Source organism: Eriocheir sinensis, chromosome 3 (genome assembly GCF_024679095.1).
Source record: "Eriocheir sinensis breed Jianghai 21 chromosome 3, ASM2467909v1, whole genome shotgun sequence".
NCBI classification, from domain to species: Eukaryota; Metazoa; Arthropoda; class Malacostraca; order Decapoda; family Varunidae; genus Eriocheir; species Eriocheir sinensis.
This window is the reverse complement of record NC_066511.1, coordinates 28611506-28629342: the sequence shown is the minus strand read 5'-3', so window position 1 is coordinate 28629342 and position 17837 is coordinate 28611506. Positions and strand designations below refer to the sequence as shown.

Below are 17837 nucleotides of genomic sequence, written 5' to 3'. Positions count from 1 at the left end.
GTGTTTTATGAAATAGTTTTAAGAGTTTCGTGAAAAGGGGGCAAAAAAGGACTTCGGCGCCTGACCTAAAAAGAAAAATTAAGTTGTGTGCGAAGTAGAAACTGTTACGTGTGTGTTATATGAGGTTATTGTGGTTATTGTGAGTGTTGATGTGTCAGAAGTAAATGTGTTAGCTGGGCACCTTCTTGCCGAGACACTAGGAGGAGGAGCACCAACGAGTGTGTGTGTGTGTGTGACCAGACATCGTGAGGCATCAAGAGTAGAAGACCAGTGAGTGTGTGTGACCAGCAGTAATGACATGGCTGGGCACCTCCTCCTCCTGTGACACCGTGAGGCACCAGGGGAGGAGGACATGGCTTTGTACCTCCTCGCCTGTCAACGTGAGGCACCAGGGGAGGGGGACATAGCTGGGCACCTCCTCTTCATGTGACAGCGTGAGGCACCAGGGGAGGAGGACATAGCTAAGCACCACCTCTTGTGACACCGTGAGGCACCAGGGGAGGAGGACATGGCTTTGCACCTCCTCGCCTGTGTCACCGTGAGGAGGATATAGCTGGGCACCTCCTTGCCTGAGACATCGTGATGCACCAGGGGAGGAGGGCATAGCTGGGCACCTCCTCCTCTCCTGTGACACCGAGGGACACCAGGGAGGAGGACCAACGAGTGTGACCAGCAGTAATGTCATAGCTGGGCACCTCCTCCTCGCCTGACACCGTGAGGCACCCGGAGGAGCACAGTGTGTGGTCACAGTGGCCAGTAGTAACCAGCCAGCCAAGCACTGCATACCTACACTACCACCACCACTGGTGCTTGCCCCAGGAGAAAACAGTCAGCGTGTTACTCATTGTTATTGACGAAGGAAACAAAAACAATGAAGCCCCAAGTGTGTGCCGCCGCCGCCGCCGACCCCTCCAGCCTAGGCCTGGCTCTGAGGTTGTCGCTGTCGCAAGTTATAAGGGGTCGTGTCAGTGTATGTGGGCGTGAAAATCTACAGCTACCATTGCTGTCACAAATGCTGCTGTCTCCTGGGTGTGTGTTTTGTGTGTTTTCGTGCGTGCGTGTGTGTGTGCGGGCGCTTGTGTCCTGGATGTGTTGTTTTGCTCCCGTGTTGTTGGTGGTGCTTTGTGGGGATAATGATGATACCAAGACATTCATTGTAATAATGGATTCAATCTTGCTGCTCTTCCTTCTGGGTGAGTGATTATCATGCTAATCTGTGTGGGCATATAACTACTTTTTTCAGTGATTCCAATGTTTATTTGCTTCAATCCCCTATTTTACCATTGCTCAATGAATATTTTCAGAAAGTGGCTCCCCCAAACATTGGCTTATTTTTGGTTACAAAATTCTGCTGAACAGTTTACTTATAGACAATAACATGTACTGATATCTGAAGTGAACTGAGATTTTCTTTCATTTATTTCAAGGGAGGGCAAGAGACAGTGTCTGCATGACTTTGTGCAGTGAAATGGTAACAGCAAGGCCAGTCTTTATAACAGGTTAATTGATTGGTCCTTTCAGCTGTCTAAATGAGTGTGTGATAGTGATGCCCTTGCAGCCACAGGGAAAGCTCAGAACTCTGGCGTACTAATACTTTAAACAAACTTTCCCATTATATATATATATATATATATATATATATATATATATATATATATATATATATATATATATATATATATATATATATATATATATATATATATATATATATATATATATATATATATATATATATATATATATATATATATATATATATATATACCGTTAAATATATATAGTATATATAGCTATATATACATACATGATATGTTTAGAGAGAGAGAGAGAGAGAGAGAGAGTTTCTCAAAAGATTTTAGTCTTTTCTCACATGAAATGTGTATGCCAATGTGTATCTTCATCTCTACCTTACTTGTCAAACATAGGCGTAATATGCATTTCAGAGTACCAGTTTGAATATATAGCTACATTTAGTTATTCAAGCACTTTGGTATTTGCACATTTATTCTGTAATATGTTAGCTAGCCATCACTCAAATCCTCATAACCTACCTCTTAAAATCCATAATATGGAGGAAGTGTGCAAGCAAAGAAAGAGGACTGGAGGTTGTACTGTTGCTACCCATTTGAGGAATTTTTAAAAGGAATGGGGCATATAACTAGTGCAAACATGTGAGGCATACTCCCTTGGGGAACTTTACATCAAGATGTCTATTTTATCAGCACTACTGCAATTTTTTATCAGTTCATGATCATGTTTTCCTCATTTATATTTACCTCACTCCCATTTTAGGAACAAAAAAGGCCTATTAATTGCTTTATCACTAGAAAAGTTTTATGCCATGGAACTGTGCCGGTAAAAAAAAAATTCTGAATAATATTTTTTTTTTCAAGTGGCTACAAGGATTTTTTTTTTTGTTTTTTTGTTTTTTTGTTTTTTGTGACATTTCATCCAAGGCAATGGGAAATAAATTTCTCACAAATACACACAATTTGCTGAATCAAGAGATCTGAAACTTTTTCTCCTCTGGCACCCAAGAGGTGGCCAGACAACAACCTGTGGCTCCTCCATGAGACTAAAGTGTGGAAGGTTTACATCAAGTCAAACAGAACCACAAGGAACCTTCTGTGCCATAGGGTTGTCAAGCAATTTTTGAAGTGATTGAAAGTGATGTAATTTCATTTCCAATGTAAAAGCTTTTTAGCAGAGACAGCATGTGTATCATAGGCTACCTATATACTTTAAGAGTAAATGTATATCATTATATATTTCAAATTCATTACACAAGTAATAATAATAAAGTAACTGCACTTGCCCCCCCCCCCCCCCCCCCCCCTGCTATTAGTAACAAGAAGCACACCTCATAGAGGCTGCCTGTCCTGGATCAAGGAATCATGATTGGTACCATATAAGTATGTTGTATATGTTCATACCTAAGTTTGTTGTGTGATATTGGCTTGTGACAAGTGCTTGCATTGTTGTTGAAATGAATTTTAAAATGGATGTTCCAAAGGGTTTTCATTTACTCCAGGTTATGTCCCTCATTCCACCTCATATTGACCACCCTATACAAATCTTAGGAGTGACCTACAACTTTGATTTCGTATTTATTAAATAAGTAAAGTAACTGAGTATGTTTTCTTGTTAGCTGTACCGAGCAGCATACCTCTTAGAAGCTAGGTTTCTCTGTCTAAGGACTCAAAGATAACTATTACTTTGATACCACAAGATTTGGATGGTAATGTCTATACCAGGTGATGTTGACCAGTGAAAGGTACTTTTGTTATTAGCCAAGTTGTTATATTAACTACGGTATGTGTAAAAATAATTTTGGTACATTTCTTGATTTGCAGGTTCTACTAATCTTCATAGTTTTGGCATGTATACACACCAGCAATGACACAGTTCTGCTCTCAATGATTAATTATATCCTTTTCTCCTTTTTTCCAGCTAGCCTAGTAGCTACATGAGACATAGACTAATGCTAAGAAGTTATCATAAAATAAGGGTGTTCAACTTTTTTTTTTCTGCCACAGGTCCAACTTGTAAATATTGAAAAGACTTTCCTTTCTATATGATCACCGTATTTTTCTCTTATATTGAAATCAAAACTTTGAAATCTATTCTGTAGGAAAGAAAAGAAAATGTTCATTCACTTTTCATTACTAGTTTAAAAAGCCAGTCCTATGATTCCTTAGATTCACTAATACAGTATTAGCTTATATCTCTATATGGGTTAAATATCCACTAGAAAAATGCAGACAAAACATAGGCTCCACTTTCATTGTAAGAATACGGTCATTTTTTGTTAACAAGTGTGTCACTGGCTATCAAATCTCATTCATCACATAATGCTCCTGTGGTGGGACTATGAACACCCCAGCCTAGGTTTGATTCTGACTTGGGGCAGTTTACACCCAGCTCACCCAGCTGTGCATCCCCCCTTGAGGCTGGCCAATAAGTGGGTACTTGGAGAAACATGGGAAAAGTAAACTGTGGTAACCCAGATTTCACACCTATGCCTAGGGTAGAGGACTCAAGGGCCAAGGAGATAAGCACTGAGGCTACACACACCTCAACATCTGCCCCTAGCTTTACCTCACTTATATACATCTCGGCAACAACACTGCTCTGCTTGTGATATATTCTTTTACCTTATTCTCAAGCTGTTACTTGTTAAAGTTAGACTGACGCAAGGTGTTCGTTGTACTTGACTCGTGTGTTATCTTGGGTTCATTTCATTAGTCTCTGTTATCATAGCAGATATGCATAAGACCTGGCTGTAAGTTTGTGATTCTGAGAAGAGTCGTACAGTACATGGTTCTCGGTGACTTCAGTCATTGATCACAGACGGAGAAGACTAAAGAGCTTTCAGCCATTGGGTACAAATTACCACACAGGGTTATGTTGCCATGGTAAGGGGATCAGATAACGGGTGGTGGGGTACATACCACCTTTTTAGTTGGAGTATAAAATATTATGAATGTTATTTCTATAATAATGATAAAAAAGATGATATATAGGCTACCTAATTATTATTTTTTATCATTACTTTATTTTTATTATGACATTTATTTTATGTCGACAGTGCATAGAGGAGGGGCAGCTCACTTATGCCATCAAGTGATGGGATGCGTGTCTTAAGGGTCCAACATGACAACCTCCACCCCTATTTTTTTTTTTTTTTTTTTTTTTTCCCACTATATTAGCTCCTGCCCTATAACCTGAATTTGGATATAAGTCCCTTATTTTACTGAATGAAAGGTTAAAATCCAATATATATAAATACTACTGCTTTCATCTCTTGACTCGATGGTGAGTTGTCACAGCCGTAAGGTTCGGATGTCCAAGACGAGCTTCTGTAAAACTTTACACCAAAGAAAATGGCTGTGACTTCATGCTATTAATAATCAAACACCAACTTCTTGAAGGAAGACACCTTGTTTGACTTTGATTTCTGTCATTAATTTGCAATCCAATTGTGTTATTGGGACATAGGGACCTTATAGCACAGACACCCATAGAGAAAGATAGGTAGACGGGCTTTGCTTTGTACTGAATAATGCTTATTTAACGTACAGGCTATTTATATACATCAGTCAAGAATGTATGACATGCCAGAAATTACTCCTAAAGCTCAGTTCTGAAAAATCATCCTAATAACTAATTAAAAAAAAAAAATCCCCAAAGTCATCATTGCCATTATTAGAATTAGAATTCTACCAGAAATACTTACTGTAGCATTGATAATAAGTTAGATAATTTGTATCAGAACATTGCTGAACTCTGGGAGTGATTTTTGGCCATTTCCATTTCTGGCATGTTGGGTCCTCAGTCGTCTTATCACTAAAGTGTTTGACTTCAAAGTGCAAACATTCCAGCATGTGCATGACACCAAACATTGCATAGGTGTTTATTTAATTCATTACAATTATTCTCGTAAAATCAATGAATTCACATGATAAACATTTCCATGATGTTGGAAACGAACTCTGGTATGCAATCAGGAAAATAAGATGAAACACTCACTCAAAGCTACAGTCATGCCATTTAGTATTTCAAATTATATTGCAGATGTTTTGAAGATGCAACCCCTACTAGGTGTTACTACTATAGCTACAGTGAAGACACTGACATGGTTAGATAATCATCGCGTGCTTTGTTAGGAGAGGACATTAGGATCATTACTATTATTATTATTATTATTATTATTATTATTACTATTATTATTTTATTGTTTTGTCGTTGCACAGTAGACTGAATTTTCTAGTAAAAAGGTGCATTTTACAAAATTGTTTTTGATGTCAATGAGCATTCCTGCTCACATTTGTTTGCTTCCTACAATTAACATGGTATGGGAACCCATAACTGTGTCTCTTGGATACTGTGCTTGGTTTTAGTGATGGATATGGCTGTTACAGGGCAGCACTCATAAGCAAAATCAAATGGGTCTCTTAGAGTTGCTAGGATATCGTAAGAATTGTGTAATTTAGGTATGTACTTGAAAGTATTTCTACATCCATGATGATAGCTTGTAATTGCTAAGGAACCCCCTCAACTCACTACACATCTCCATGTGGCTCATTGCTAGAGTTGATTCTTCTCACTGTCTTATTCTATAATGGTGTGGCCACATCCATTCCTCCATTCCATCATGTCCCCTGCCATTTGCTGAACATTTATGAAACTCACCACTCACTCGTTTCCAATCCAATGTTGATTTTCTGAGGATAAACCTATATATTAGATAATCTTGCCCATAGTTGGCTGGCATAGTGGTTGCCTTGACTTTATGGTATGTATGATGTAGCAAGGATTGACAGCAGTTGTACTTGGTTAGTACTGCTGGGTGAACTTTCTTCTTGGCATGAACGTTTTTTGATCAGTGGACTTTGTGTTTCTTTAATTTTGTGTTAATGATGAAGTCTGCATAACTTCATAGTCCTCCAGTGATGCTTCAGGTTTGCTGATAAGAAAAGGAAAAAATTATGTGGCATTTAATTGTATTTGTGTTTGTGCAGTTTTTCCTGATGCTCATATGTATATAGTTGCTGTATAGCTAAGTAAGTAATATAATGATTGCCTTAATCAAACAAAAGGCTGAAATTTAATAGTTTCTATTGCATTGGTGTCATCATAATCACCATCAGACTCAAGTTTCCCTCTCAGCCACAGAGATATCTAGCTTGAAGACAAAGAATTATCTAGATTATAATCATTGGCCACACTTCATTCGCAAAACTCACGCCTAGGTAGGGAGTATGCAGTAAGACACATGATGTAATAGGTGCATGTCATTTCCAGTGAGGTATATTTAGTTGGATGAGTTTAACAATCTCTCCTGTGTCCTCACCAGCTGTTTCCTCTATAGGGGCAGCATGTTGTATACCTGTATTTCTTTTTATTTCTTCCCTTGGCCTGTCTAGTTTTACATCTCAAGTCAGAAACCCAGTTGGTCAAACACTCTTGATAAGATTCCAAGCCAATCATGATTCAACCCATCTCCCTAACTCTAACCTTCATCCTGAAAGTTTGATGACTGCACCTATCCCAACCCCAGCTGAACAGCCAGTATCTCCTTCACACTTAAACTTCACTTCACCTAAGCATTATTCCTTCACCTATATCCTTATACGCCTCCGTGGTCTAGTGGTCAGTGTGCCAGGCTACTTCTCCGCGGGCCCAGGTTCGAATCCCGGACCAGGCAGTCGGCATGCAGCTCGCCCAGCTGTTCATCCACCCTTTTGGGCTGGTCGATAAATGGGTACCTGGGGAAACCTGGGGAAGGTAAACTGTGGTAACCCGGATGTCACACTGGCCCAGTGTCCCAGGGTAATGGGTTCCCTCCCACCACAGGCTCAAGGACCAATGCGACAGAGATGAGCACCAAGGCCACGTGCAGCTATAGCGTATGCCCCCAACTTTACCTTTATATCCTTTCATATCCCACTAAACACTTGTCCCTACCCCTCCAGTCAATCCCATGACCTTCTAGCCCCACCCCCATAATCTCATGAAAGCAGCTGCCCTGTTCAGCCCATCTTGACTCGTGTTAACCCACGTCCTCTCCACACCTTCAACAAGTAGCTACATCCACACCAGCAGGCATTTTCAAAGTATAATCTGCACCCGTACTGCACCCACAAAAATCTCTTCATTTTACGCCCTCACGTGCCTCACATTGCGGGTTCCTGTGGGCTAACCCACACAGACCTCAGCTCTGTGTGTATCTCAATATTTGGATACAAACATACCGTACATATTTTTTATAATGTTTTTTACCTTCAATGAAGTTATGTTTTTGCCATTTTGAAAATGCTGTGGCTCTGATTATTTTGAAAGGTGAGGATGGTGAGGAGACTATTATTGAGAAAGGTATTATTTGTATTTGAATGGTTTATTTGAAGATGGGAATTGGTAAAGAATATAATTTACCTATATGTGCTTGGATTTTTTACACCACATATTTTGGTCCATATATGACAGTATTTTTAGAAAAGGACTGTCATCTCATAGCCTATGGAGATCTCTAAAATATGAACACGGGATAACATGAGAGTAGTGATATATCAGTGTTGTTTCACTCTTATTATACTGTTAAGGATGAAACAAATCCTCTGTCATGCTTTTAAATTTCACCTTTGTTTTTTGACAAAAGAAAGATTAATATCTAGAATATGTATTAGTTCTGATTAATTTGGTCATCTTTTTTCCAATGAAAACTAGTAGCGTAAGCATTTACAGTGTGCTAAAGGGTGATAAACTAATATCATGTATCAGTTGTGCGTGACAATGTACCAGCTTTTTCTTTCAAGTGTGGTTTCCTAATTTGTCCACTAGTTTTAAGTCATTTTTCAGGGCAAATAAACTATTTCAGGGTCGGCTGAGTTTATTTATTTTATTATTATTATTATTTATTTATTTATCTATTTATTTATTTATTTTTTTATTTTTTTATTTTTTTATTTATTTATTTTATTTATTTATTTATTTATTTATTTATTTATTTATTTTTTTTTTTTTTTTTTGTGTGTGTGTGTGTGTGTAAATATAGATATATTTGTTCTAACATTGAAAACAACATTTAGAAGCCCCAATTATGATACATTGTAAAGTTTTTTTATTGCTCTTACTAGTTACTTGTGAATATTTGAGGCACTGGAGTAATAACTCACAGCATGTGCTTTTCAAGGAGTGTATAATTAAAACTTTTCATTCTCTTTCTCTCTCTACTTAAGGAACATGAGCATCAGAGAGGGTAAAGCTGGGAGGCGGAGCGATTCTGTGTGGTCTCACTTTACCAAACGCTGGACTGATGACAAACATTATGTTGTGATTTGTATTCACTGTAAGCAGAGGGTTAGTGCAAAAGTTGACAGGCTGAGGAGACACTTGCGGAAGTGTATCTCGTGTTACATTATCCCAAAACCTGACATTGAGGGAATGGAGGACTGTCCATTGGCCGGCTCTAGTGATCCTCAGCCAATAGCCTCTGAGTGTCCCTCTGTAGACGCTTCCTCCTCCGGGCTTTCTCCTCCATGGAAAGTGGAGAATGTCCTTATTGATAGTAAGGTTAGTGAGTGTCACTCTTCTGAGTCACTTGTGGGGATAAGCGTCTTGCTACTCCTACTCCAGCTTGATGAGTCACACTTATTATGACTCTTACTGCCACCTTACTGCTTGGAACACACCTTTCCTCCCTTGCTTTCTTGACCACTGAGAGCTAGGCTGATTTTATGCAATTGCAATTGTTGAGCTTTTGCTTCTGTGCAGGGATAGGATTGCACTTCTAGATGCATCCATGTGTGTTATTTATGGGATAGAAGAGATCTTAGATTCAGTTCATATATATGTATATTACATGTTATGTAATTGATAATTTATAGTTTTGATCTTTTTACTAGCACTATAAATATTTTTTATTGCAGTAATCATATGTATAATGAATTTCATGCAATATTAAAAAGAACAAGAAAATCATTATTGATACATGGGTGAATATTATATACGTAATTGTTGGCAAGGATATTTTGTGTGATTGAGTGATGACTATGTAGTTGTTAAGATATCTGCACCATTTATACCTTTTTTATATACATTTTGAATGTTTTTTGCATGCTTTTGATTTTATGTATAGATTTATTATAGAAGTGTATACCTGTTTGCTTGTTTTACATTGTTCCTCCCAAGTGTGTGCTCCAGAGGCTGGTCCAAGGGCTGAGTGGTGGGGAGGAGCTTGTCTTGTAGCACAAAACTTATTGTTCTCACAGAAGTGTTGTGCTATCACTGCTTTACTTGCTGCTGTATGCTGATGCTGGGATCCTCAGTATGTTGTACATGTTTATGCAGCCATATTTATGTTGATTTTGGCAAGCTAGTCATGTACAGAAGTTCTCAACAATATCCTGACAAATATTGTTACTCCCCAGGATTCTCCACACTCCCCGTCCGCAATGGCGAACCAACAGTACTGCCTCAAATGGAACAACCATCAGTCAAACCTGCTACGAGCCTTCGACCGCTTGTTGCAATCTGAGTCGTTCACCGATGTGACCCTGGCCTGTGAGGGCAAGTCTCTGCGGGCACACAAGGTCAGTGAACAACACGCTTACAGTGGGTTTAAGGAACTAATTTATGATGGGAATGACTAAACAGTTATTAGGATTCTTGCATTGTATGCTTGGTAGAGTGTAAACAAGAGTATTGATTTTTATATCTATGCTGTATATTATGTGACTTAGCTCATATCTAAGGATTCTTTTCCTTCAAATTTGTTTGTAGGAAAAAATATTGTGCATATTTGTGTAGTAACCATTGTATAAGCTACTCAAAACCAGGCAAAGTGTATTTCATTCCTGCCAGCCCCATGAGTCATGACTGCAACATGCAACAACATGTCTTCCCTTTCCTGTTCTGCTTCCCTTGGACATACAAATGTGATATAATGGGGCTAAGAAAATTTTGTCTTTGACATATCCACAATAATATTACATAGCTAGCAGTATTGTATTGTCACAGTGTCCACTTGAATTAATGGTAAACAAACAAATGTTGACTGCCAGATGCTCAGTTCACAATTATAACCAGTGATGCCTGTCAGGTAGTATGTTAGGAAAGAGACCAGTCTTTTTATTATTATTATGGTAAGAGGATGCAAGCTAGACAAAGAAAAAGTTGACGACATACTGTTACTACTAAGAAACAATACTTTTCTAAGTGGATTTGTTTGTCAAATACTCAGAAAAGGGGTTGACAGAGTTATTAATACCTCATCATATCTCATAGAAAAGCCACCATCTTTATTTACCTGAAGTCTCCAGTATATTGACCATTGAGAGGAGAGTCATGTCTAGTGATGTTGAAAGTTAGTTACTGAATTTTGAAAATTTGGCTTGAACTGTGAGCATGTGTTACAGTCTGGTTCATATTAGACCTGCAGTGCAATCAGTGTAATTTGCCAGGTGACAGGGGGAAGTATTTACATGGCAAGTACCAGGAAATGATTAGTAGGTGGTGGATGTAACTTGCCAAATATCATGCCTCTAGTACCAGTAATACTGAAAATGTCTAACCTGTTCTGGAGTGGTACTATTTATGCACCAGATCTATGACTGGTGAAGCTCACTGGGTGTCAGGAAGTCAAACTTTCCACGCACTGCATAAGACCGATATAAATACAAATTTCTTAACACTAGAGCTGCTTTGAGGCATTGCACTTATGAAAGGTCCAATGCACCATAATTCAGACTTGCCAGAAGGTGCAGTCGAAGTTTTGCAATATGCATAATTTTTTTCCATGGACTATATATAACCTTACATTCAGTGGAGCAACGGTTGTAAATCTAAGCCCAGTGCATAGAAGAATAGTTTTAGTATGGTTATGTGCAATTAATCAATTTGGGCCACTGGTGGTGCATTGGACCCTTTTTATGTGTAACGCCTCAATTGTGTGTATGGAATCCACTATGTAATGGTCTTGTAGATGTTTAATTTGCATATATTACATAACCATGAAATAATCAAATAGAAATACTGTAATGCATCAAGCTTCATGGGACACCTGCAATCAACTTGGGGAATGGGGGACTTTCCAAACTCCATGTAAGGAGGGGCAACACTGTGCCATCCGGTCCCTTGGTGTGAAGAAGACAAAATTGCTATATATCTCATTTGCTTCTCTGGAATTACTGTGACATTTTATTTAAACAATTAAAATTATTTTGTATGAAAATATAGCTCACTTTAATTGCTTTTTTTTTCCTTGCAAAACAAAGCCAGTCTCCTGCAAACCTGGCAGCCCAAATTTCTTATTAATACAATGCAAAGGTGAGTGAAATCATGCTTCCAGTGCTTTGCAACCCATTGTAGTGTATAAACTAAGCACATTACAGACTGATAGCTTCATCTTTTGGCAAAAATATATTAAACTTAGTTTAAATGTTGGCCTGGCTTGGCCTAGTAACCACAACTCAATCTCGTATGTGGGACATTCTGGGCTACCAAGTATACCATCATAAATTCTAAGTGCATGATTGCCAAAAGACAAAGCCAACAGTTGATACATGTGCATAGTTAATGCACTAGCATGGTCACATACGGCTGGGAGCCTGATTTCAGTGGCATATGCATTAAATTTACAAAAAGATGTCAGTAAGAAATTTGAGCTATCAGGTTTGAAGCAGAATGGCTTAACTTTGAAGAAGAGAAAGAGGAAGGTGAGCAATGATTTATTCTCTACCATTATTTCATACAAGATAATTTTAATTATTTGTATAAAATATCCTTGTAGCCCTTTTAGAGAACAAATAAGAGGTATTGAATTTCTGTCTCCTTCACACTGAGGGGCCAGATACAGTGCTGCCCTCTACCAAAATTCATATTAGAAAGTCTTCCATTATGTGGTGTGGTTAGCAGCTGATATAACCGCTTTCAACCCAGACTCGAAGCTGAATGGTGTTCATGCCAACTGGTCAGTGTTTTGAAAATTTCAAACCCAGTTTGCCATGTCAGATAATATTTTCTGCAGTTAAGTATGTCTGTCCACTGAAGAGGAGTTTGAGTTTGTATATGTGTATTCATCTATCTTTACTTGTCAAGCAATATGTATTATTGGAGCTATGCTCATGTTTTCCATTCATCATATCCACTTCTGTCCACTACATTGTAATATTCAGAGGTATTCTTCATTCCTACCACCTCTGCACCCAATCTATGGCATGAGTTGATTCACTGATTTAGAATGCTTATCATTTTTGACATTGATCCTATCCTCTTGACCTTTGATTTTACATCACCTCACCATTTCCTTTCGATCCATTTACTCAGAAACCTAATCTTGAAAGCTACATTGAAGTCACATCTTCCATTTTCTACTAGTATGACCAATCTTTCTTCTTCCTTCTTTTTAAGCTTCTGTAAACCCTACCACCACCACCACACACACACACACACCATCCATCCCCCATTCACCCCTCCCTCACCACCACCCACCATCACCTCCTTCCCCAGGCTACAACCCCTTCGCGCTGGTGGGGACGGTGGTGGCTGGCTGCGGTGTGGTTTAAGTTTGGTTGCATGCTTGTAACTACAGTTTCCTCTAGAGTCTGGGTTGATGGGTGGTCTTCAGGACAGCATGTGGGTAGTCTTAAACCACTCGGTGGTGACTGAAAAATCCAAGGTGGTAGCAGCGGATTCGAACCTTCGTCGTCCATCACTCGGTGTATGCGGGGCCCACATGCTAACCACTCAGCCACCGCCTACCCTACCCTACTGTGTTGATTTTTTCATTCCCAAGTTTTTGTTGCCATTTAGCCCTTTATACTTTGAGGTGAAGTGTGTGTGTGTGTGTTCACATGTGTGTTTGTCTGTGCGTGTGTGCCCATGCACTTGTGTTAGAGATTTAAAGATGGAAGATATTGTATTTAATACGGTAACATGTATTTCATTCTTACCCAGTTTTTCGCTTCTGGTGTATTTTTTTTTCATTGGATTAGCTATTACATACGGCTGTTTACTAATTCTCATAGCACCCTTTACTTATTTACATACCAAGTAATGGCATGATGATATCTTATGTATATCTAACTATTATGGCAGCCTGATTTCACCAAGATTTAGAGTTTTGCACATTCCTCATCCCTGCTTTTGCTCTGTCTTCTTTAACTTAATAGTTTGTTTCATATACATCCCATTTCACATAAAATTTTACCTGACAATACACTCTTCATCAGAGCTTTTTACTCTTCACATAGTTAATCTAGAACTAAATTAACTAAATGGCCCTTACCTTTTTCAAGCTTTCATATACAGCTTTATGATCAATGGATCCTATTTTCTCTTCTCCTGCAACTCTTCTTCTTCAGGTGTACCTGTGGATCACCTTGTGCTCAAGGAAGGTGTTTGCCAGAAACGACCCTTTCTCTGCACAGACTTCCACAAGGTAGTCACCTTTGTCATTCCTTCCTAGAGGCCCCCATTCTAGCACAACCTTTTTATGTTTACATGACATATTCATATCACTTATGATAGGGTTATTTACGTTGTTTTCATTGGCACCTACATATATCCCATGATTTACATTTTTATTAATTGGAAATATCCATGTATGAAAATTACACACACACACACACACACACACACACACATGCACACTTCTCCAATAGTTTAGTGGACTAAGACTTCCCTGGCAGGCAGAGGTTTGGGCCAAAATTTTTCTGCTGACAAGGAGTGGGTACTGTGCCCCCTTGAGCAACAGGGATGGGGTGTTTTATGCGCAGTACCCTGAGAACAATTATAATGAGATTTGCTTAAATCAGGAGGGTACTTGCTGGCTGTGACAAGTCTGGCTCGTGATCAAGCTGTGGTGAATTACACACACACTTTCATATGACCTCTTTATTTCATCTACTTTCTTCATTACGTCTACATCAAATATTTGATAGGACTAAGTAGAATTATATGTTGTTGCCAAAAATAAGCCTGATTTTATACTCTTGCTCACAGATACCTTTTTCACCAATTATTTACATGATCATAGATCACATGAAATTCCTGTAAATCTTTTCAACATAGGTAATAGATAAAGTAATTGAGTATCAAGTAGCAATAGACCTAGATAAAAGTATATGAAGTTATTCTGGCTGAGCTACAAATCTTTTCTGTAAGTCATTAATTAGATTTTATCTTTCACTTACATGGTATAAAACATACTGAAGGTGATAACTATTTTGTGATGAGTTCATCAGGGATTAGCTATGATTTGAGCATAATTTATTGAGTCAGTTTTTGAGCAGCAATTTTATTTGAATCTGTATGATGATTGTTTTGTATTTTGCATTAGGATATCATCAGCAGTCCTACAATTTGTAAATAGTTTGATAAATTCTGCATAATCTTGACATTATTTAGTTTTATTCAACATTGGAGTCAGTGAAGCTGCTCTCTTAACAATACTTCAGTTTTCTTTATATGTTGGTATATCCAATGCATGCTGCTGCCTTATGTTTTATCATCACTATTTTGTAAGTACTTTTAGGGTATTTTTACCTTATTGGCAGTCTTAAATGGATGGCCACTTTCTCTTTTGATGGAAGTTACACGAGTTTTGCTGGCCATCCAGAGGCTTCCAGGGGAAAAGGAATTACTACTTGTAGTAATGGAAGGTGAAGTTACTACCCCAGAATGAATAGATAGATATTGGTGTGAGAGAGGTGGTAGGGAAATGGGGTCATTGGGATTCTATCCCTAAGAGCAGTGAGAGACTTCATCATAAGTCAAGCATTAGCCATATCTGTTTTCTTCTGTCATGTGCCATCATGTCAACACTTTCCACTCATCAGTCCTGTCCACCCACAGTTGTGGCTGTCATATTCAATGTGTTATTTTATATTTTATATGGCTATAAATGCTGTTTTACAGTCATTGCAAAATTCAAATTGGGAGATGGAGAGAGTGCTTTGGGATGCTGGGAGGGGAAAGAGCTACCCAGAAATGAATATTGATGTGTGAAAAGAAAAGGCTCAAGAGGAAGTGGAAAGGAGGTATATCTGAAGCAGTCTCGTGGAGGGTGATGGGATGGCAAGCACTCATTGGGCCTGGTACGCTGCCCTCTTTTGAGTGTCATTCATCAGCTATGTTGTTATGTTCAAGATATGTTGGATGCACATTTGTGATACTGCACACCAGCATTGTTAGGTGTGGAAGGTGCTAGTGGTGTAAAGCTCAAACATGTAATTTTTTATTCCATTAATATTAGGTTTAGTAATTTTAATGTTATTTCCTGTCACCTACTTCATAATGCCCCTGCTACATTTAGCTCATAGTGCTAAACTTCTAACTGGTTAAGCTTGCATTAGGAGCTGGGGAGGCAGGCAATCGACCTATATATAGATCATTCAAGTGATTTTGAAAATAATGCTCACTTAATGGCAACATCTTTGTTCCCCTACTTCCAACCTGCTTATTGTGACAGAATGAAACAGGCAGCTGCATCATTGATTTATTGGCAATTATTAGTCAGTTATAGGATGTTACTAAAGCAAAATATATTTGATTACATGATTCTTCCCAGCTGGCAAAAATATTAGAGAGCATGTTAGATCATGGGCTTAATGAACAGCAGACCATAGTGATTGGCACCCAAGCTTAAGGCAACAAGTTTAAGCTAAATTTGTTTACTGATAATGGGTAACAGGCTGAGTGGATTTTAACCTACCTAGCAAACATACAAAGTATGTGTTTGTGGGATTCTATGCATGTTAGAGAGAGAGAGAGAGAGAGAGAGAGAGCAAATTGCAAAATAATCTTTCCTCCTCAGACAGTAACTTCTCTTACTGGTTATATCTTTTGCTCTCAACAGCATATCCATCTTTTGCTCCTATATCCACAAAAGATGGTTTGCACTTGGGCTCCAACCCTTTTCCACACTATTCAACATTTATGTATATTTTATGCCCCATATATCCAGCCAATTTTCTCAGTATTTTGTCTTGAGATCATGGTATTTTTGTCAGAGTGTAGTTAATATTGCATATACATTAGTCCTTGATGATCATCATATATCTGTACAGCCATAAAGTATAGTGGTGTTAGTTTCAGTAGTCAGCAGATCAAAAAATTCAAGATATGAGGGAGAAGTACTTGGCCTGTTTATATATATTTATATCATGTGGATGTCATTCTACACATAATAACTGACTTTTTGTACCACTTGATCATAGGTTAAGAAGAGAGATAATATGTACAAATAAAGTAGAATAATTTAATGTACCCACTGTTGATAAAGGGCAAGACTTTAATTGGCTCTAAAAGTGAATAATGCAGTTCTATACACTCGGGTAGTGTATGAGGCTGGGTTTGTGAGGCAAAATAGATAATACAAACTAACCACCAGTGTTTGGTCAAACTGAAATAACCCAACAATATTAAGTTAATTGTTGAACTGCTATTTATGATTTTATATTCTTGAAATACAGTGCAATTAACCCTCAACATTCTGTCAGGGTACCAAACCAGTGAATAATCATAAGTGCTTCTTCCATTGCATATTAAGCTGTTAGTGATGAAAAATTAACTAAAATTTTCTGGTACCTGGAAACTCCATACATCATCACAGTCTTCAAATAAGTGGTGTGAACTTTACTGTAATTCATGATTCATATTTGTAGGATATCCAAAAGATGCTCTGAAATTGCTCATTAATAATGTTAATGTGGTTCTTCAAAACACTTGTGAATCTTGAATGGTTAACCCTTTCAATACAGTGACGCAGACGTCGGCGTCACAGTATGGAAAGGGTTAAGAGGAAATGGAAGAGGATTAATCCTCTTCTAAACCTCTCAATTCTCTTCCATTTCCTCTTAAGAGGTTTAGAAGAGAATTAAGAGGAAATGGAAGAGGATTAGAAGAGGATTAAGAGGATTAGAAGAGGATTAATCCTCTTCCATTTCCTCTTAACACTTTCCATACTGTGACGCCGACGTCTGTGTCATGTACTGAAAGGGTTAAACCCGCAAATGTCAGGGAATACTGTAATATTTTGGGTTTTGCTTTGCTCCACACATTTCTTATAATGCTGCATTCCACAGGTTGTGCTGTCAGCCTGCAGTAGCTACTTTGAGCAGCTGTTTGAGGAGCATCCAGATAAATCTCCAATCATTATCCTGAAGGATATGAAATTCACTCATGTCTCACAACTTGTCAACTTCATGTATAGGGGAGAAATCAACATCACACAGGTAAGTACAGTAGCATCTAATTAGTGCCTGAAATATGCAGTTAGTAACAAAAGGTTTGTTTGAGTTAAAAATACATGTATAGAGGAAAGAGGTGTGTGT

The 17837-nt window shown here is 38.2% G+C and overlaps 1 protein-coding gene across 11 annotated transcripts in view; it reads left to right on the top strand.

The window, feature by feature from the left end:
* The window catches only part of LOC127007503 (ataxin-2 homolog), a 37931-nt gene that overhangs the window by 400 nt on the left and 19694 nt on the right, over positions 1-17837 (top strand). For 2 of the 11 annotated variants that reach the window (XM_050878635.1, XM_050878625.1), the window contains exons 2-4: positions 8742-9075; positions 9933-10094; positions 17589-17738. In XM_050878635.1, the coding sequence (XP_050734592.1) occupies positions 8746-9075; positions 9933-10094; positions 17589-17738 (642 nt within the window). In that variant the 5' untranslated portion in view covers positions 8742-8745. The other 9 variants (XM_050878644.1, XM_050878618.1, XM_050878608.1 and 6 more) reach the window with 9 other exon arrangements.